Raw genomic sequence first — 22,566 nt, forward strand, 5'->3', positions numbered from 1 at the left:
TTTTGTGTCAATGATTCCCCACACAGTAATGGGATTGGGTTCTGTGCTGGTGATTCTCCCAAACAGTAATGGGATTGGGTGCTGTGTCAATGATTCCCCGCACCGTAATGGGATTGGGCTCTGTGTCAATGATACCCAACACAGTAATGGGATTGGGTTCTGTGTCAATGATTCCTCACACATTAATGGGATTGGGTTCTGTGTCAATGATTCCCCACACAGTAATGGGATTGGGTTCTGTGTCTGTGATTCCCTCACACATTATGGGATTGGGTTCTGTGTCTGTGATTCCTCCATACAGTAACGGGATTGGGTTCTGTGTCTTTGATTCCCTCATACAGTAATTGGATTGGGTTCTGTGTCTCTGATTCTCTCACACAGTAATAGGATTGGGTTCTGTGTCTGTGATTCCCACACACAGTAATGGGATTGGGTTCTGTATCTGACTCCCTCACACAGTAATGGGATTGGGTTCTGTGTCTGATTCCCTCACACAGCAATGGGATTGGGTTCTGTGTCTGTGATTCCCTCACACATTATGGGATTGGGTTCTGTGTTTGTGATTCCTCCATACAGTAACGGGATTGGGTTCTGTGTCTTTGATTCCCTCATACAGTAATTGGATTGGGTCATGTGTCTGTGATTCCCTCACACAGTAATGGGATTGGGGTCTGGGTCCACTATTCCCTCAAACAGTAATTGGATTGGGTTCTGTATCTAACTCCCTCACACAGCAATGGGATTGGGTTCTGTGTCTGTGATTCCCTCAAACAGTAAAGGGATTGCGTTCTGTGTCTGTGTTTCCCTCACACAGTAATGGGATTGGGTTCTGCATTTGTGATTCCCTCACGCAGTAATGGGAGTGGGTTATGTGTCTGTGGTTCCCTCACACAACATGGGATTGGGTTCTGTGTCAATGATTCCCCACACATTAATGGGATTGGGTTCTCTGTTAATGATTCCCCACACATTAATGGGATTGGGTCCTGTGTTAATGATTCCCCACACATTAATGGGATTGGGTTCTGTGTCAATGATTCCCCACACTGTAATGGGATTGGGTTCTGTGCCAACGATTGCCCATACAGTAGTGGGATTGGGTTCTATTTCTGCGATTCCCCACACAATGACGGGGTTGGCTATGTGTCTGTGATTCCTTCTCGTAGTAACGGGATTGGGTTTTGTGTCAATGATTCCCCACACAGTAATGGGATTGGGTTCTGTGCTGGTGATTCTCCCAAACAGTAATGGGATTGGGTGCTGTGTCAATGATTCCCCGCACCGTAATGGGATTGGGCTCTGTGTCAATGATACCCAACACAGTAATGGGATTGGGTTCTGTGTCAATGATTCCTCACACATTAATGGGATTGGGTTCTGTGTCAATGATTCCCCACACAGTAATGGGATTGGGTTCTGTGTCTGCAATTCCCCATACAGTAATGGGATTGGGTCCCTGTGTCTGTGATTCCCCATACGTTAATGAGATTGATGTCTGTAACTGAAATTCCTGACCGTAATGGGATTGAGTCTCTGTCTGTGATTCCCCTCACCCAGTAATGGGAATAGGTTCTGTGTCTGTGAATCCCTCACACATTATGGGATTGGGTTCTGTGTCTGTGATTCATCCATACAGTAACGGGATTGGGTTCTGTGTTTGTGATTCCCTCATACAGTAATTGGATTGGCTCCTGTGTCTGTGATTCACTCACACAGTAATGGGATTGGGGTCTGTGTCCATTATTCCCTAACAAAGTAATTGGATTGGGCTCTGTGCCTGTGATTCCCTCACACAGTAATGGGATTGGGTTCTGTGTTAATGATCCCCACACATTAATGGGATTGGGTTCTGTGTTAATGATTCCCCACACAGTATGGGATTGGGTTCTGTGTCCATGATTCCCTCACACAGTAATGGAATTGGGTTCTGTGTCTATGATTCCTCATACAGCAATGGGATTGGGTTCTGTGTCTGTGATTCCCTCACATAGTAATGGGATTGGGTTCTGTGAGTGATTCCATCACACAGCAATGGGATTGGATTCTGTGTCTGTGATGCCCTCACACAGTAATGGGATTGGGTTCTGTGTCTGTGATACCCTCATACAGTAAAGAAATTGAGTTCTGTGTCTGTGATTCCCTCACACGGTAATGGGATTGGGTTCTGTGTCTGTGATTCCCTCACACAGTAATGGGATTGGGTTCTGTGTCTGTGATACCCTCACACAGTAATGGAATTGGGTTCTGTGTCTATGATTCCCTCACAGCAATGGGATTGGGTTCTGTGTCTGTGATTCCCTCACACGGTAATGGGATTGGGTTCTGTATCTCATTCCCTCACACAGTAATGGGATTGGGTTCTGGATCTCATTCCCTCACACAGTAATGGGATTGGGTTCTGTATCTCATTCCCTCACACAATAACAGGATTGGGTTCTGTGTCTGTGATTCCCTCACACAGTAATAGGATTGGGTTCTGTGTCTGTGATTCCCCACAGTAATGAGATTGATGTCTGTAACTGTGATTCTCCCACACAGTAATGGGATTGGGGTTCTGTGTCCCGTGATTCCATTACACAGTAATGGGATTGGGTTCTGTGTCCGTGATTCCCTTACACAGTATGGGATTGGGTTCTGTGTCCGTGATTCCCTCACACAATAATGGGATTTGGTTCTGTGTCCATGATTCCCTCACACAGTAAAGGGATTGAGTTCTGTGTCTGTGATTCCCTCACAAAAATTTTGGATTGAGTTCTGTGTCTGTGATTCACTCACACAGTAATTGGATTGGGTTCTGTGTCTGTGATTCACTCACACAGTAATACGATTGGGTTCTGTGTCTGTGATTCCCTTACACAGTAATTGGATTGGGTTCTGTGTCTGTGATTTCGTCACACAGTAATGGGATTGGCTTCTGTATCTGTGATTCTCTCACACAGGAATAGGATTGGATTCTGTGTCCGTGATTCCCTCACACAGTAATGGGATTGGGTTCTGTATCTGATTCCCTCACACAATAATAGGATTGGGTTCTGTATCTGATTCCCTCACACAGTAATGGGATTGGGTTCTGTGAGTGATTCCATCACACAGCAATGGGATTGGATTCTGTGTCTGTGATGCCCTCACATAGTAATGGGATTGGGTTCTGTGTCTGTGATACCCTCATACAGTAAAGAAATTGAGTTCTGTGTCTGTGATTCCCTCACACGGTAATGGGATTGGGTTCTGTGTCTGTGATTCCCTCACACAGTAATGGGATTGGGTTCTGTGTCTGTGATACCCTCACACAGTAATGGAATTGGGTTCTGTGTCTATGATTCCCTCACAGCAATGGGATTGGGTTCTGTGTCTGTGATTCACTCACACGGTAATGGGATTGGGTTCTGTATCTCATTCCCTCACACAGTAATGGGATTGGGTTCTGGATCTCAGTCCCTCACACAGTAATGGGATTGGGTTCTGTATCTCATTCCCTCACACAATAACAGGATTGGGTTCTGTGTCTGTGATTCCCTCACACAGTAATAGGATTGGGTTCTGTGTCTGTGATTCCCCACAGTAATGAGATTGATGTCTGTAACTGTGATTCTCCCACACAGTAATGGGATTGGGGTTCTGTGTCCCGTGATTCCATTACACAGTAATGGGATTGGGTTCTGTGTCCGTGATTCCCTTACACAGTATGGGATTGGGTTCTGAGTCCGTGATTCCCTCACACAATAATGGGATTTGGTTCTGTGTCCGTGATTCCCTCACACAGTAAAGGGATTGAGTTCTGTGTCTGTGATTCCCTCACAAAAATTTTGGATTGAGTTCTGTGTCTGTGATTCACTCACACAGTAATTGGATTGGGTTCTGTGTCTGTGATTCACTCACACAGTAATACGATTGGGTTCTGTGTCTGTGATTCCCTTACACAGTAATTGGATTGGGTTCTGTGATTCACTCACACAGTAATGGGATTGGGTTCTGTGTCTGTGATTCCCTCACCCAATAATGGGATTGGGTTCTGTGTCTGTGATTTCGTCACACAGTAATGGGATTGGCTTCTGTATCTGTGATTCTCTCACACAGGAATAGGATTGGATTCTGTGTCCGTGATTCCCTCACACAGTAATGGGATTGGGTTCTGTATCTGATTCCCTCACACAATAATAGGATTGGGTTCTGTATCTGATTCCCTCACACAGTAATGGGATTGGGTTCTGTACCTGATTCCCTTACACAGTATGGGATTGGGTTCTGTGTCTGTGATTCCCTCACACAGTAATGCAATTGGGTTCTGTGTCCGTGATTCCCTCACCCAGTAATGGGATTGCGGTTCTGTATCTGATTCCTTCACACAGTAATAGGATTGGGTTCTGTGTTTGTGTTTCCCTCAAACAGTAAAGGGATTGGGTTCTGTGTCTGTGATTCCCTCACACAGTAATGGGATTGGGTTTTGTGTCTGTGATTCCCTCACACAGTAATGGGATTGGGTTTTGTGTCTGTGATTCCCTCACACAGTACAGGGATTGGATTCTGTGTCCGTGATTCCCTCACAAAGTAATGGGATTGGGATCTGTGTCTGTGATTCCCTCACACAGTAATGGGATTAGTTTCTGTGTCTGTGATTCCCTCACACATTAATGCGATTGGGTTCTGTGTCTGATTCCCTCACACAGTACAGGGATTGGATTCTGTGTCCGTGATTCCCTCACACAGTAATGGGATTGGGTTCTATGTCTGTGATTCCCTCAAACAGTAAAGGGATTGGGTTCTGTGTCTGTGATTCCCTCACACAGTAATGGGATTCTATACTGTGTCCATGATTCCCTCATACAGTATGGGATTGGGTTCTGTGCCTGTGATTCCCTCATACAGTAATGGGATTGGGGTTCTGTATCTGATTCACGCACACAGTAATCGGATTGGGTTCTGAGTCTGCGATTCCCTCACACAGTAATGGGATTGCGTTCTGTGTCTGTGATTCCCTCTCACAGTAATGGGATTGGGTTCTGTATCTGTGATTCCCTCACACAGTAATGGGATTCGGGTTCTGTATCTGATTCCCGCACACAGTAATGGGACTGGGTTCTGTGTCTGTGATTCCCTCGCACAGTAATGGGATTGGGTTTTGTATCCGTGATTCCCTCACACAGCTATGGGATTGGGATCTGTATCTGATTCCCTCACACAGTAATGGGATTGGGATCTGTATCTGATTCCCTCACACAGTAATGGGATTGGGATCTGTATCTGATTCCCTCACACAGTAATGGGATTGGGTTCTGTATCTGTGGTTGCCACATTTACTGTGGGTCTGAGCAACATGAGCGTTTGGGAAGCTCTGTTCTGCAGCGAACCATGTCGAACCTCAGCAAGGATTGTTCAATGTGTAGATAAAATCTGAGAAAATGCAGAAAACCTAAGGCCGACCAATCATGTCAAAGACACCTCCCTGATGAATCTGGTAGACAAATGGAAACTTTCGTTACGTTCGCAAACAGAATATGCCAACACCAGGATGTCAAATCCACCTACGATGGAGGCACAGAACTGGTGTCGCCTCCATCATGCTGAGCTCCCGTAGAAGTGGAGTTTTCCCTCACCTGCGTTATCTAAATAGTGAAAGCATCATTAAAAGATGAGCAGCATGCAGATTGCCCCAGAGTGGGAAGATCAAGAGACATCACAGTGAGTGCATTATCAAATCACAGAATAATCAACCTCCAGCACAGACCAGCTTCCCTCCAATTTCCCTCTTCCAGTTCAAGGGCCTGCTGAATGCCAGCCCCCTTTCTGGATACTGGAAAGGGCAGGGGGTTTACACAAACACATTACACCATGTCCCCTACCCAGCTTTCTCCCTCCTTTCCAAAGGGCATGGATTTCTCCTGAGCTGCAGTCCATGGGTGTAGATCGCTTTCCGATCCTCTCCTTGAGTACCCACGCATCATGTGCAAATCAGCCCAGGTAGGCACAATGGAGCACGTGACTGCTGAGGCATCACAGCCAAGTCCAATCCCTGCCTCAATCATCACAAACACACACACACACACACACACACACACACACACACACACACACACACACACACACACACACACACACACACACTTTCCAGCCCTGGCTGCCAGAGGGAGTCTGAGTGATGAACAGGCAAGGAGCAGTGCTCCTAGTACCCTCCATCGACACTGCAGGAGAGCTGCAAGCCTGTGCCAAGGATACAGTGGCAGTACATGCTGGTCCAAGTACTACTTGGGACAGGGGCTGGAGAAGCCCAGCAGACTGAAGAGATCGAGTCCTCTCAAGTCCAGGGGTATTGATAAAGGTGGAGAATAGCAAAATGCTGCCATCTGCTGGAACGGGGAGAGGGGAGAGACATGACACAGACTTTGCTAATTGTTGTCCATAAATTTGTTGGAAGCCCCGATTTTAACACAAGGATGTGATAGTTGTTAAACTTACATGTCAGCACAAGGAACTAAGCTATTTTAAGTTCTGGGACTCATCGCTGTCTGGGAGGAAGGACTCCTGCCTGAGGCTGCCAGAAGCAGGATTCTCCACCACTAGGAGAAAAGGCGCATATTATCCTGCGCACACACCCACCACACGCATGCACATACATACCCCATACATGCACATGCGCACTCAACTGCGAAAACACACACACACACACACATTTGCCTTCACATATATGAACACACACAAATGGACATGCACACAAACATAGACTCGCATACACCCACCTTTGCACACCTGAACACATTCATGCCTGCATACACAGACACACACACACATACACATCTACCTTCACATCTGCACACCTGCAAACATCTACCTACACATATGCACATATACCTGCGTATATGTACCTACCCACATGTATGCACCTGCACACACATACCTACCTACCGGCACACACCTGCGCACACATACCTACCCACATGCATGCACCTGCACACACACATCCCTATGTATATGCACATTCCTACGCGCACGTACTTATGCACACGTACCTAGTCATATGTACATACCTGCGCACACATACCTATGCATATTTGCATGCCCATACCTATGCACATGTACCTACTCACATGTACATATCTGCGCATACGTACCTACCCACCTGCGCACACGTGCCTACCCACATGCATACACTTCCACGCACACACCTACGCAACACAAGCATGCACCTGCGCACACATACCTATGCATGCTTACCTACTCATATGTACTTACGCACATGTAAATACCTGAATACACATACCTACACACATGTACATACCTGTGTGCATGTACCTACACAAATGCACACATCTCTGCACATGTACCTATACATATGCATACACCTATTGCACAGGTAGCTACGAACAAGGACGCACCTGCGCACATATACCTACGCACGCTCACCTACTCATATGCATATGTAAATACCTGCGCACACATACCTACACACATGCATATACCTGTGTGCATGTACCTAAGCACATGCACGCCCCTGTGCGCATGTACCTACATATATACACGCACCTGTGTGCACGTGCCTACACACATGCACTCAGCTGTGCACATGTACCTACACACATGCACTCAGCTGCGCACACATACTTAGGTACATGCATGTACCTACCAGACATACCTCCACACATGGATGTACCTGCACACACGTACCTAGACATGTACACATACAAACACACACACGTGCATGTACTTACACACACGCATACATACACATGCATACACACATGCATACATACACATACACCTACACGCACGTATACACACGCATACAAATGCACGCATACATACACACGCATACAGACATATGTATACACACACACAAACACACACACACACACGTACACATACATACCTCTCCTAAATATCAATCAAAAGGGGTGTCCCTGGCTGTTTTTTCCTTTCCCAACCAATAGGGCACTGAAGCCTCCTGTAACACCCCAACTCCTGTCCTGACTGAAACCAGCTAACTGAGTACAGACTGGGAGCTTTCTTGTGTGGTTAAGTAGCACCTTGGCCAGTATTAAGCCCAGCCACTGGCAGAGCTGCATTTCCTTATATTCTGAATGAGAAAAGCTGGACCCTTATAAACGTGAACAAGATTCCTGTCAAAGGCACTAACATATAAACAGACTTTTCTTAGAGACCCATTTACAAATTGATCATGTCACAATTTAATTTAAAGCACAAGGTATGGAATGAATCCAAGCTTAGAAAAGTTCAATCAAAATCTACAGAATATGACCTTTTATTCAGATTCCAGCTCAGTGATGCAGTCTCACATCATGTTTATGTAATGCAGCAATTTTAAGACAGTTTGAGGCACTCAATCTATTGGAAAGCTGTAACGTAATGTTAAACACAGTCACCCAGTATACATTGGCTTGTCAACTCTCTCAAATATCTATATACAAGGCACATTGACAAGAATTCAAATAGCTTCACATACAGCCTGTGTTACATTAAATCACAGATCTTCTATCATCGTTCACAGTATCTGTAAGGACCACACAATCTTACCCTTGTCACAGCTTAACATAAATTTATGCAAACTGATATGCTGAAGGGAATGGCCAAATATGAACACACAGTAGAAAAGCAGTGAGAGCATGGGAATATAGTCAGCACAAGTGCAGACATATGTTATATGGTATATAGTCAACAGTCAGGTTGTATATCATAATATTCAGTTTACAAGCAGACAGTAAGTGAATCATATCATATGCAGTCTGCATAGGGACAGGAAATGAATTATACAGTATACAATCTTCAAAGGGACAGCCATTGACCTTTTCAGTATACAGGCTGATCAGGGACAGGCTTTATATCATACAATATAAAGCCTGCATAAGGACTTGGAGGACTGTGTGTGTACATATACAAGATACAAATTACCCTTGTTCTCTGCTCTGCTGAAGGCACACATTCACACTGGGGAATGAGTTACAATATTACTGGCAACATTTCTCACGTCCACGTGTCATCCATTGTGTGAACCCAGATAGTCAGCGTCAGAAGGCTATTCAACATGGAGTGCTTTACAATTGAGTTCAATCTCACCTTCACCTGTTAACCTACACAATTGCACTCTCCCACTCAGGTCGCTGGACAGGGATCAGGAGAAATCCTAGCTAATTTCCCCTCTCTCTAACACAGGGCTCAGTGGACATGGATCAGGAGGAGGAGCCCTAGCTAATTTCCCCTCTCTCTAACACAGGGCTCACTGGACACGGATCAGGAGAACAACACTGGCTGATTTTCCTGTCTCTCTAACCTTGGAAAAACTGAACAGGGATCAGGAGTAGGATAATTGCATGTGGTATGGTTAAAGATTCTCTCTTTAAATACTGTTCCTCTCTCCTGTAAATCTGCCATCATCAACCCACTCCTCAATAAAACCATTGACCCCACCGTCCTTGCAAACTACAGTCAAATTCCCTTTCCTCTCCAAATTCCTTGAATGTGTTGTTACCTCCAAATCTGTACCCATCTTTCACTGAACTCCATGTGTGAATTCTTCCAATCAGGTTTCTGCCCACAGTACTGAAACAGCTCTTTTCAAAGTCACAATGACATCTTTGTGACTATGACAAAGATAGACTATTCTTCCTCAGCCTTATCGACCTGTCTACAACCTTTGATATGGTTGACCACATCTTGGCAACATCATCTGAAAGCATCTTGTTACTTTTCACAGGTAAACTGAGAACACCACCTCTATCGCACCACTACCTCTCTCGACTCCTCCACTGTTGCTAAATTATCAGATTACTTACCTGACATGTAGTACGGATGAGCAGAAATTTCCTCCAATTAAACATTGGGAAGACTGAAGCCATCGTCTCAGTCCCCGTTATAGCTCCTGTCCTTAGACACCGACTCTATCCCCCTCCCTGGTAACTATCTGAGGCTGAACCAGACTGTTCGCAATGTTGGTGTCATATTTGGTCTTGAGATGAGCTCCTGACAACATATCTGCACTAAAACTGCCTATTTCCACCTCTGTATCATCGCCTGACTTTGCCCCGTCCAAGGTCATCTTATGCTAAAGCCCTCATCTATGCCATTGTTAGCTCCAATGTACTCCTGACTGACCTTCTACATTTTGCCCTTCATAACTTGATGTCATCCAAAACTCTGCAGTTTGTGTTCTTACTCGGGCCAAGTCCAGTTCCTCAATCACTCCTGCGCTCACTGACCTGAGCTGGATCTTGGTCAAGCAACACCTCGATTTTAAAATTCTCATTCTTGTTTTCAGATCACTCTATGGTCTTACCCTCCTAATCTCTCTACTCTCCTCCAGCCCCTCAACATCAGAGATATCTGCATTCATCTAATTCTGGCCTTTTGGTTATCCCTGATTATAAGTGCTCCACCAGTGATGGCCGTACCTGCAGTTGCCAAAGCCCTGTGCTCTGTAATTCCCTCCTGAAACCTCTGGCTCTCTTTCCTCCTCTAAGATGCTCCTTAAAACCTACTTCTTTGAGCAAGGCTTTGGCTATGTGTCCTAATATTGTCTTGTTTGGCTCAATGCCAGATTTTGCTTTATAATGCTCCTGTTAAGCTCCTTGGGACATGCTATTACGTTAAAGATGCTGTATAAATAAAGTTGTTCTTGTTGTTCTGGAACCCTGGCCGATTTTCCCATCTCTCAAACAGAGGACTCACTGAAGAAGCATAAGGAATAGGAACACAAGAAAGGTGCAGGAGTAGACCAGACGGCCCATCAAGCCTGCTCCACCATTCAATATGATCATAGCTGATCTTGGGCTTCAACTTCACTTTACTGCCTGCTCCCCATACCCCTTGATTCCCTGAGAGACCAAAAATCTGTCTATCCCACTCTTAAATGTATTCAGTGATGGAGCATCCAGAAGCCTCTGGGGCAGAGAATTCCAAAGATTCGCAACCCTTTGAGTGAAGAAATTTCTCCTCATCTCAGCCCTAAATGATCCCTAACTGTTCCCTCCTCTCTCTAATGCTGGGGCCACTGGACAGTGATCAGGAGCAGGGTCCCTAGCTGATCCCTCCTCTCTCTAACCCTGGGGCCACTGGACAGTAATCAGAAGGATCCCCACCTGATCCCTCCTCTCTCTAACCCTGGGATCACTGGACGGTGATCAGGAGCTGGATCCCTAGCAGATCTCTCTTCTCTCTAATGCTGGGACACACTGGACAGTGATCAGGAACAGAAACCCTAGCTGACTTCCCCTGCCTAATCAGCTGCAGCACCCTTCACACAAGACAGGTACTGGATCCAGGGACCCTCCAATCTTCAATACCATATTGGCCAATATTTTTATCCATTGAGAAATTAGGGGGCATTTTGTAAACTCAGTTGCATGATTGACTTCATTTGCAAAACATCTCCTTAAACAAGATGTACTCGGTGCATCATGGAATGTGGTCTATTAAGTTTAAGGCACAGCAACAGTAGTTGTCGGAAGGGACAACCAAGGCTTCAAGCTTCTATTTAATACTCAGTCAAACAGCAGCCATGTAGCATTAAGCATATTAACTTAAAACAAGCTGCCAATGGCAGTATATGAGGAACATGTAAGGATGCTACCAACTATGGGTAAAGAATGTGCATTTAAGGGGAAACTGTGAAAGAACAGGCAAAATATGCAGGGTGGGGGAAGACTAGTGAAGGTGGAATTTGGTGAAGAAGATCCAAGCGTGGCTCAGAGTATAGTGCAAATATCAGCTCATGGCCAAATCCAAATCTTACTCTAAATGACAAATATATAACTTTATATTAAAATAGCATTTCTGACACAGTGCAGTACTACACTTTGGTTTCTACTGAGCGATTTACTGACTGCTAGTTGACCTCATGATAGACAACAGTCATCTTTGCTTTTGCTTTTTCTCTTTCCATCCTTCCCTACCTCAGCCATTGCTGCTCTTTGCACCATTTCTTCATCTGCATCCCCTGTACTGCCTTGCTGCATGCTTGTGTCAGGCTTATCCCTCTGGCCCCAGTCCTGCAGCTGCCCCTGACTATGATTGGATTGCTGGTCGCTGCTGTTAGTGCATTCATTTGCCTCCCTATCAGATGCTCCCCCCTGCTCGTCACGTTTTTCCCCTGGGTCGTCACAAGCTTCCTCCTGCCCATGGTGTGTTAGCACTCCAGCCCCACTGTTATCTCTGTTGGGTTTTACATGCTCACTGGGTTCTGCACTCACAATGGGCCGAGGTTCAGTCTCACTTCCAGCATCCTCCTCTCCCTTTCCTTCGGACGCCTCTCTCGTATCCTGAGTTTCATCTCCTAATATCTTACTCATCTCTTCATCCCACTCAAACCTACCTCCTCCCTCAGTATCCTCATCATCCCCTCTGAGCACTTGCTCCTCCACACCAGTCCAAGAGGCTGGTGCATCATCTGCCCTTTCTTTGCCTGTCTTGCAATTCTGTGTCTTGTGTTGTGGCCCGTTGCTGATCCCAGACACGTTTCCTTCCTCCTTTACAGGATCCTCTTTCTTTCCATCCTGCATTTCCATTCCATGGTCTATAACATCTACCAAGGCTGCTCCACTCTTTACAGGACCTTGTTGCAAACTTTCTTGTGCCAGTTCCTCAGACTCTTTGTTCAATTCATATATCTCACTTGTATCACTTTCTGCAAGGTCACTCACAACCCCTTCTGATATCTGAGCATTTCTCCCAAATTCTTCATTGCTGCTACTGGTCTCTGGTACTTGCCTCATTTCTTCCCCATTCCTCACTGACAGACTCTCCTGTGCTGTTGCCTCTTCAGTTATTCCAGCCTCCTCTTTTGTTGGTGGCTCTTGTTCACCTTCGTTGTCTATTACTTTATGAATGTTCTCATTATTATTCTCTGGTGTGTCCTCATTAGTTTCTTCAATGCTCTTGCTTTGTACTCGGTTCATTTCACCACTGTCTTGTACCACAGCACTTGCTTGCCCACTTAAATCACACTCAGTTTCTTCAGCCCCTGCCCTTTCCTCTACTTCTTCTTTCTCGGTCTCTATTGTCTGGAGATCAGGAAACACTGTTTCTTTTGACTTTTCAGCCAAAGTGACCTCCTTCCCCATTTCTTGCACAATTCCCTGAATGTTGGTGCAAAGTAACTTCTTACTTTCCGGTTCAAAGTTGACCTCCCCCTCCTCCTCTCTGAGGCCTTTGGCCTCCTCCTCCTCTTCCTCTCTGGGGCCTTTGACTTCATCCTCCTCTACTCTGTGGTCTTTGACCTCATCCTCCTCTTCTGGGGGATCTTTGACCTCACCCTTCTCCTCTCTGAAACATTTGGCCTCACCCTCCTCTTCTCTGGTGCCTTTGACCTCATCCCCAACCTCCTCTCTGGGATCTTTGTCCTCATCCTCCTCCTCCAGAGGGTCTTTGATCTCCCCCTCCCCCTCTCTGGGACCTTTGACCTCATCCACCTCCCACTCTCTTGGGCCTTTAGCCCCCTCCTCCTCCTCTCTGGGACCTTTAACCTCATCCTCCTCTTCTCTTAGGCCTTTGACCTCACCCTCCTCCTCTCTGGGGCCTTTGACCTCATCCCCCACCTCCTCTCTGGGATCTTTGTCCTCATCCTCCTCCTCCATAGGGCCTTTGATCTCCCCCTCCCCCTCTCTGGGACCTTTGACCTCATCCATCTCCCACTCTCTGGGACCTTTGACCTCATCCTCCTCCTCCTCTCTGGGTCCTTTGACCTCATCCTCCTCTTCCCTTAGGCCTTTGATCCCACCCTCCTCCTCTCTGGGACCTTTGACTTCATTCTCCTCTTTGGTGCCTTTGACCTCATCCTCCTCCTCCTCTCTGGGACCTTTGACCTTATCCTCCTCTTCCCTTAGGCCTTTGATCTCACCCTCCTCTTCTCTGAGACCTTTGGCCTCACCCTCCTCTTCTCTGGTGCCTTTGACCTCATCCCCCACCTCCTCTCTGGGATCTTTGTCCTCATCCTCCTCCTCCATAGGGTCTTTGATCTCCCCCTCCCCCTCTCTGGGACCTTTGACCTCATCCATCTCCCACTCTCTTGGGCCTTTAGCCTCCTCCTCCTCCTCTCTGGGACCTTTAACCTCATCCTCCTCTTCTCTTAGGCCTTTGACCTCACCCTCCTCCTCTCTGGGGCCTTTGACCTCACCCTCCTCTTCTCTGGGGTTTTTGACCTCATCCTCCTCTTCTGGGGGATCCTTGACTTCACCCTTCTCCTCTCTGAAACCTTTGGCCTCACCCTCTTCTTCTCTGGTGCCTTTGACCTCATCCCCCACCTCCTCTCTGGGATCTTTGTCCTCATCCTCCTCCTCCATAGGGCCTTTGATCTCCCCCTCCTCCTCTCTGGGACCTTTGACTTCATTCTCCTCTTTGGTGCCTTTGACTTCATCCTCCTCCTCCTCTCTGGGACCTTTGACCTTATCCTCTTCTTCCCTTAGGCCTTTGATCTCACCCTCCTCTTCTCTGAGACCTTTGACCTCATCCTCCTCTTCTCTGGGGTCTTTGACCTCACCCTCCAACTCTTCAGATCCCTTGAATTCACTCACACTAGAGCCTTGGGCCTCAGTTTCATCTCCCTTGCCCTTGAGCTCACTGTTAACCTCCCCTGGAACCTGCACCACAACTTTATCCTCTTCATGTCCTTCAATTTCACTTTGACCTTCATTGTCATTAGTTTTACCCTCTTTTTCTCCCTGACCCTTGACCTTATCCCAAATGGAATCTTTGATCTCATCCTCATAAGTTCTGGAATTTTTCACTTTGCTCTCTCCTTGCCCATGATCACTCTCCTTGTTTTTATCCCCTTCATTGCTTTTGCCCTCATCAGTGTTCAGGCCTTTGACCTCTCTTTCATCTCCAGGGGCCTTGATGTCACCAATACCCTCATTCTCTCCATTGTTCCTGGCTTCACCGGTATCAGGGTCTTTGACCTTTTCCTCATCTTCTTCATTACCCCTGACCTCATCCTCCCCATAACCCTTGATGTCACCTTCAATTTCTATGGCCTGTCTCTCAACCTCAATCACTGTCGTATTTTCCCCTACAGTTGGTGTCATTTCCTGGAAATAACCATGTTCCAATTTACCTTCTACTCCTCCTTGCTGCACCACCTGACTGGCTCCATCACCTTGCTCTGCAACTGGATCTGATTCAACTTCATCCGGTAGTTTTTCTTTCCCAAGCTCCTTCACTTCTCCAACCTGTAAACAGCCTTCTACTCTGCCTGTCACAGTAACCTCATCTCTCCAATCAGGATCTTCACCACTTGCAATAAATGGCTTTACTTCATTCTCTACTATTGATCCTTTCGCTCCTTTCAGGTGACAAGCAACCTCTTCACCTACATCCACCTCCTGCAGGGCTGTCCGTTTCAGTGAACTAGTCCCTATGTCAGCTTTTACTGCCATTTTCTCCACTTCTTCCTCTAGCTCTATTGAGGCTGTGGATGCATTGTCCATTGGCCGCTCACTTGCCCCCTGATCATTTCTTTCTCCATTCTCAGCTCCATCCTGCACTGGACTATCCATTGAATCCATGTCCTCTCCACCTGACCCGGATTGTCCATTCCGATCTGGTGCAATGGTCGACACTTGCCCTATTTCTCGACTCTCCCTGGCTACATCATTGTGAAAATTTCCTAAGCAGATTTCAGACTCCTGTGCTGTAGAATGGAGCTCCGTGTACACCTGCTCAGTGCCCACCTCTTTGATCACCAACCTATCCTTCTCCTTCTCTTCAACATGGACAGATTCAGCAGGCTTCTCCTGCTTCCCAGTCAAGTTGTCCCCTGTCATCTGAACCAATCCTCCCCCTAGCTGGGTGACCACTTCCTTATCTCTTGTCGCCTCCTGTAGTTCATACCTACACGTGTGCTGTTGCAAAATTTCTATTGCATTTTCTACCACTTGTTGCACTACTTTCCGAGTTTCCTCCATAATTGCTCGATTGTCAGCTCCTGTCCCAACACTGTTATCATGCACTACATCCAACTCATACCCAACTTCTGGGTGCTTTTCCTCCCTAATCCCTCCATGGAAACTAGATTCCCCTATGTCACCTGGTCTCCCCTCATCATGATCGAGATTCTGGTTTATATCCTCCTGCATGTGTTTCCCATTCACACCAAGGTCACTCTCATTCTCCTCTCTGCTACCGCAGCTCTGTTTTCCTTTTTCAAATCCCAGGGCACTGTTTATTCCCTCAGATACCCCTTTACCTCCAAGGTTTCGTGTGTCACATGCACTTTGCTCTCCATCGTCAAGATTGGCTGCAGTACGTTCTATCTGGTCTGTGTCTCCATTATCTCTTACAGTCACTGCTGGCATTTCACTCTCAGTCAGTTCCTCACATTCCTCAGTTATGTCCTTCTCTTGCACATTATCCATTAACATCTCCCGATTCCCAGTCTCCTCCATCTGTTCATCAAATCCAGTATTCTGCAAGACTCCTCTTTGCCCAACAGTCTCCAAAATCTCACTCCTCATTTGCAATTCGTGGCTTTCTCCTATAAGGACCATTGGAAGAGGTGAAGACATTGTGTCCCTCAGTGAACCATCCACAATTACGAATTTCCTCTACAGATTTCCAATTTACCAAGCATTTATAACATCCTGGTTCATCTGGTTGTCATTTTTAAAACATTTGGGGACTTCAATTAACACTCTGTTCAGCTTCAAAAAACATATAAACAAAGTCGGAGAATTTAATTTGACCTAAAACCTGTTCAATTATTTTCCGTGAGGTGAGGGGGGGAGCCATTAATTCACGTTAAAAGGCCACTTAGCCCTTGACCCACTTTGATACTCTTTTGAGTAAGTACGTAACTCTTTCGAGTACAAACACGGTTCCATCTGTTCCTATTCAGATGAAGTTACGTTGTTTCATAGTTTGCCATTGTGAGATTTGAACTCTTGATCTTGGGGTTACAAGCCCAGTACCATAACCACTTGGCTATTTAGCCCAAGCCTAATATAGAATATTGTAACTCTTTCGAGTACAAACATGTTTCCATCTGTTTTAGATGAAGTTATATTGTTTCATAGTTTGCCACTGTGAGATTTGAACTCTTGATCTTGGGGTTACAAACCCAGTACCATAACCACAGGTACAAACACTGGGCTGCCTTGACCCACTTTGATATCACTTTGGGGAAAAAAAGAGAACATTGGGCTAATGCAGTAGCACTCATGTGCCAAAAGATGGCGATGTTGTTCCATGTAGAATGATGGATTGATTCTCATCTGCCCTACCCTCCCATCCCTTCATCGCCACCCTCGCCTCCAGCCCCACACCTACCCTCATTTGGACATCAGTGAAAACTCGCCATAAAATGATCTTCCCCACATGAACTGGGAGAGTTGGCTTTTAATATAGAACCCTTCTTGTGTCATCTTGTCTGATGCTCTCTTGCAGGCAAAGTTCCTTTCAAAGAATTGACGACCTGGCAGAATTAACTAGATATGGAAGGCAGATTGATATGTGCAGTGCACCTGAGCACTGCATTCTGCAAGCTACCAGGCAGCCATGGCGGGAAGGCCCCATGGCCCTGTTACCCGTGCCAGAGGGCCATGCCATCCTGCTGTCCACTCTCTGTCACCTGCTTCTCTTTTGAAATAATACTCAGGCTGTGGCTCTCCCTCATTGTCAGAGAGACACCCATCCTCATGTGAACTATTCAGCACCTGATTGCATTTCTAAAGTTTCTAGCCCTGAAGTTTAAAGCTACCGATGAACAAACATAACTTTTGGTGTTTAGCAGCATCCCAGGAGGGCTGGGTGGGGGCAGGCAGTCAGACACTGCACTTTTCACCACTAGCTCTAAGTTTAGTCATGCCTGCTGGGGCCTCAGCCTCGCTCTCATGTTGGCTGGGGCTCCCCACTTCTCGAATCTGCTGGGGCCACAGCACCTCGAATCTGCTGGGATGAGTGTCTGTCTCGCAACTGACAGCAGAAATCTGCCACAAACTGGCAACTGGCACTTTATTGTGATAATTACTAACTGTCCTGGTAGGGTTTGGTGAGAGAGTGTAGAGGGAGTTTTACTGTGTGTATAACCGGTGCCGCACCTGCCCTGGGAGAGTTTAATGAGGAGAGTGTAGATGCAGGATGACGTACGGAGCTTTTTTTAATTAATTGGATGTGGGCATCACTGGCTAGGCCAGCATTTATTACCCATCCCTAATTGCCCTTATTCAGAGGGCATTTAAGAGTTAACCACATTGCTGTGGTCTGGAGTCATGTAGGCCAGATAAGGACAGCAGATTTCCTTCCCTAAAGACCATTAGTGAACCAGATGGGTTTTTACAACAATTGACAATGGTTTCAAGGTCATCATTAGACTTTTAATTCCAAGCTTTTATTGAATTCAAATTCCACCATCTGCCATAGTGGGATTCGAACCTGGGTCGAACCATTACACTGGGTTTCTGGATTACCAGTCCAGTGAAAATACCACTACACCATCGCCTTCCCACAAACACAACTGGCGGTTTGGGTTACAAGTGACAACACACGAGGGCTTGTCTGGGATTTGAACCCAGGACCTCTTGCATGATCATTTAAATCCCAAAGCAAGAATCATACCTCTAGACCAATGAGAGTTGGGGGGGTTGGGTTGGGTTGGGTTGGTGGGGGGAGGGCACAGGAGAGCACGTGCAATTATGGGCTCAAATTCCAAACTTATCTTCATCATTGCTTCACTTTGAGCTTGAGTAACAAATGGGCCTCATCGGAAACAAATGATTTACTTTAAAAATCAGAGTGGTGTCGAGTTTATATTTTAGAAATTTCTGGGCTTCCTTCAAGACTTTGATGGAGATGGGAATAGAGAATTATGATGATGGATTTAGATGAGGAAAGATGGGAGGAGGCACAAGTGGAGCCTAAACAGCAGCATGGACTGGTTGGGCCGAATGGCCTGTTTCTGTGCAGTATATCTGATGGAATCCTGTGTGAAAACCACCATATCTGGAGCTAATCTGGGTGGCTGGGTGGGGGATGGGAATCCTATCCCTAACAGTTACAGCTTTCAACACAATCTCTTTCCCTCCGCACGCACAAAACAAAACCCATAAAAAAGCTAAACTGTGCAGCAGACACTGTAAGGTTCATCATTGAATCAGTTCCCCTGGATGAGGTGTATCATTGAATCAGTTCAGCCATCGCAGACACTGTGCTGCATCAGTTCCCCAGTGTGCAAGTTCGCCTGTGGGTCTGTTAAATCCCAAAAAATGATTAAGGTGCAAGTTTGCAAAACCCTGCTCATGGCTCTCTGATGATTTTTTTTCACACAACTGTCTCTTGACCCTCACCTGACCCCTCTCCGTTCTCCTTTTACTTTTCTTATTCCTTTGTCCAGAAGCCATTTCAGATGCTGAGATTCGAGATGAACTGAGCATGCTTCACTTACCTAGGGGTCCGTCGCTGGAGCTTTGTAGCTGGGCTGCAGCCTGAGGCCCTGTCTCAGCAGCCTGTGTGTGTGCATTGCCTTCCTTCCTGACAGGCTCAGCCTCGCCATTCGTCAACATCCCGTAAGCCTGGCATAGAGAATGAACCATGGTTACAGGGTGGGACAGGCCCCAAACATTCTAGGCTCTGACATGCAAGGAGAGGTACTAAGCTTACCTGCTCATCCAGTGCTTACATCATGGGCTCCTCCAAGTTGCTACCAGATGTGGAATAGGCCCCAGGCCCCTTCCCATGCTGAGGCCACTGAGCTGAGCTGGGCAGCTGGAGCAGATTGACAGCTGGCTTTGGCTCTGCTGGGTTAGAGACCAGTGGGCGGCTGATTTGTCAGGGTTCACTATCTAGTGAGAGTTGCCCTAGGCAAGCATCAGGTGAGGAGAAAATTGGGCCCCCTATCCCAGGTATGGTCCTACAAGCTAGACATAGTTGCCACTATTCAAGAGAAAGTTGTTTTAACCAAAGCAGCTTGAACACATGGGAGGGAAGGACAGCCATTAGGGAGAGTACGGTGGAGCCCAATGGAGAAGGGGCGCCTGCCCCCACCCCCTCCTCTCTCCCAGTGATGGCCCCCCGCCCCGCCAGTGAAGGAGTGGCCCCCTGGTGAAGAGGCAGCCCCCAGGGATGGGTGTTGTTACATGGAGTTGCCATTTCCGCCAGTCAGCTTCACCTCGGAACTCAAAATAATTATTGGAGATAACTCGCTATGGTGAGCATTACTTGTTGAAATAATCTCCCCAACACAAATGAACATGTGGTATTTACTGAGACCCTTCCAGCCCTGGCACATCCCTCCAGTCCTCACCTTCTCTCACTCTTGGATTGCCTATGTTTCCACAGGTAATGGTCTCCCTCCACTACCTCACCCTTGCAATCCACTCTTCATGTTTAGAATGCTGGAGGGCTGCTCGAATGCAGGAGGCATTACTGTCAAGTCTGCCTGTGTCCTCACCTCATTGCACTGGAAAGCAATTGGCAGTCAGAGCCTAAATTGAATGCCTCCCTCCCTGGCCCAGAGGCCAACAGTAACACGGGCTGATAATTGGCCAACTGAGTAGATACAGGCAATGACAGGTGCACTCTTGCACATTACACACTCTTTAGTAACCTGCACTCATCCCAGTCCACTCCCACGCAACTTACAAATGCTTGTCAACACATCACAATTCAGCTGTACAGGCTGAGAGCCTTAGGCCCTAACCTAGAAGGTCTCCGGTGCTGAGTCCGTACCTTCAGTCTCTCCTTCAGCATGGCAACCTCATTCCTGAGCTCATCCCGATCAATCCTGATGGCATCAGAGTATTCCTTCTGTCTTTCTAAGGCCTGAAGAGGGAGGCCGATGAGAGAGAGAGAAAGAGAGAAGAGAGGAACAATATGTGTAAAGAAGACAGAGTGGAGCAGAACTAGTGGAAACAGAATACTAACAGGAGGAATACCGGCAAGGTTCAAAAGTTTGTTAAATTAAAATTTAAATTTAAAAATTAAAAATTTTTAAAGTAAATTCCGACAGATAACAGCAGGCTCAGGTGTGCATGGTGTTCAGAATAAACTCTTTTCACGCGCTCTATGGAGTCAAACACCCTTTGTTACCCCTTCGCCAACTCTCAACATCTCCAAGTCACTGTAATGTGACCAGTTCCTGCCTCAGGATAGCACACCTGACCTGGGAGGAGAGGGGCTATTGAGCAGCTACACGTCAGGACAGGCTACATGTCTGCCATTTAGAAAATCGCAACACATTTAGGCAGAGTCGACATAGTTTTATTAAAGGGAAACTGTGTTTGACAAATTTATTAGAGTTCTTTGAGGATTTAACTAGCAGGGTGGATAAAGAGGCAATCAGTAGACACAGTGTATTTGGATTTCTAAAAGGTATTTGATAAGGTGCCACATAAAAGATTGCTGCACAAGATAAGAGCTCATGGTGTTATGGTATTGTTTTAGTATAGAGAGAGGACTCACAGGAAAGAATCAGGATAAATGGTTATTTTCAGGTTAGCAAACTGCAACTATGGGAATGCCACATGGGTCAGTGCTGGGGCCACAGCTATTTATAATTGATATTAATAACTTGGGTGAAGGAACAGAGCGTATTGCAACCAAATTTGCTGACAATTCAAAGGCAGGTGAAAATCAGATTGTGAGGAGGACACAAAGAGTCTGCAAAGGGATATAGGTGGTTACATGAGTGGTCACAAATTTGGCAGATGGAGTATACTGTAGGAAAATGCGAGGTTGCCACTTTGGCAGGGATAATAAAAAAGCAGAATATTATTTGAATGGAGAGAGGCTGCAGAATGCTGTGGTACAGAAGGAACTGGAAAGGCAAATGGAATGATGGCCTTTATTACAAAAGAATGGAATATAAATGAAGGGAAGTCTTGCTGCAACTGTACAGGACATCAGTGAGACCACATCTGGAGGACTGTGTACAATTTTGGTCTCCTTACTTAAGGAGGGGTTTACTTGCATTGGAAGCAGTTCAGAGATGGTTCATTAGGCTGATTTCTGGGATGAAAGGATTGCCTTAAGAGGGAAGGTTGAGCAGGTCAGGCCTATACTCATTGGAGTTTAGAAGATTGAGATGTGATCTTTTGAAACATTTAAGATTCTGAGGAGGATTGACAGGGTGGATGCTGAGAGGATGTTTCCCTTCATGTAGAAATCTAGACTTGCAGGACATAATTTCAGAAAAAGGGGTCACCCATTTAAGACAGTGATGAGGAGGAATTTCCTCTCTCAGAGGGTGGTTAATCTTTCAAATTCTCTACCCCAGAGAGCAGTGGAGGCCGAGTCATTGAATATATTCAACACTGGGATTTTGTTCTATAACGGGGCCAGGCAGGAAAGTGGAATTAAGACCACAATCAGATCAGCCATGACCTTATTGAATTGTGAAGCAGGCTTGCTGGGCTGAATGGCCTACACCTGGTCCTATTTCTCATGTCTTTATGTTCTTACTGGGAAGAGGCCACATGGCTCCGGAGCAGGGTTATGTGTCTGCCCAAGGGCTTCATATGTCTGGCCAGAGGGGGTTATATATCTGGCTGGAGGGGCCATATGTTTAGGGTTGGGGCTACATGGCTGTTGGGAGGGTCTTCATGTCTGGTGGAAGGGCTACATGTCTGGTGGAGTTGG

At 46.4% G+C, this 22,566-nt stretch overlaps 1 protein-coding gene across 1 annotated transcript in view; it reads right to left on the reverse strand.

The window, feature by feature from the left end:
• The window catches only part of LOC121284728 (trichohyalin-like), a 172,596-nt gene that overhangs the window by 33,334 nt on the left and 116,696 nt on the right, over window positions 1-22,566 (reverse strand). The window contains exons 19-21 of the mRNA XM_041200279.1: window positions 20,659-20,751; window positions 19,376-19,502; window positions 11,843-16,471 (exon numbers count right to left, since the gene is read on the reverse strand). Coding sequence (XP_041056213.1) covers window positions 11,843-16,471; window positions 19,376-19,502; window positions 20,659-20,751 — 4,849 coding nt within the window. The remainder of the gene's footprint in view (window positions 1-11,842; window positions 16,472-19,375; window positions 19,503-20,658; window positions 20,752-22,566) is intronic.

The sequence above is a fragment of the Carcharodon carcharias genome, chromosome 12, assembly GCF_017639515.1.
Source record: "Carcharodon carcharias isolate sCarCar2 chromosome 12, sCarCar2.pri, whole genome shotgun sequence".
Taxonomy (NCBI): domain Eukaryota; kingdom Metazoa; phylum Chordata; class Chondrichthyes; order Lamniformes; family Lamnidae; genus Carcharodon; species Carcharodon carcharias.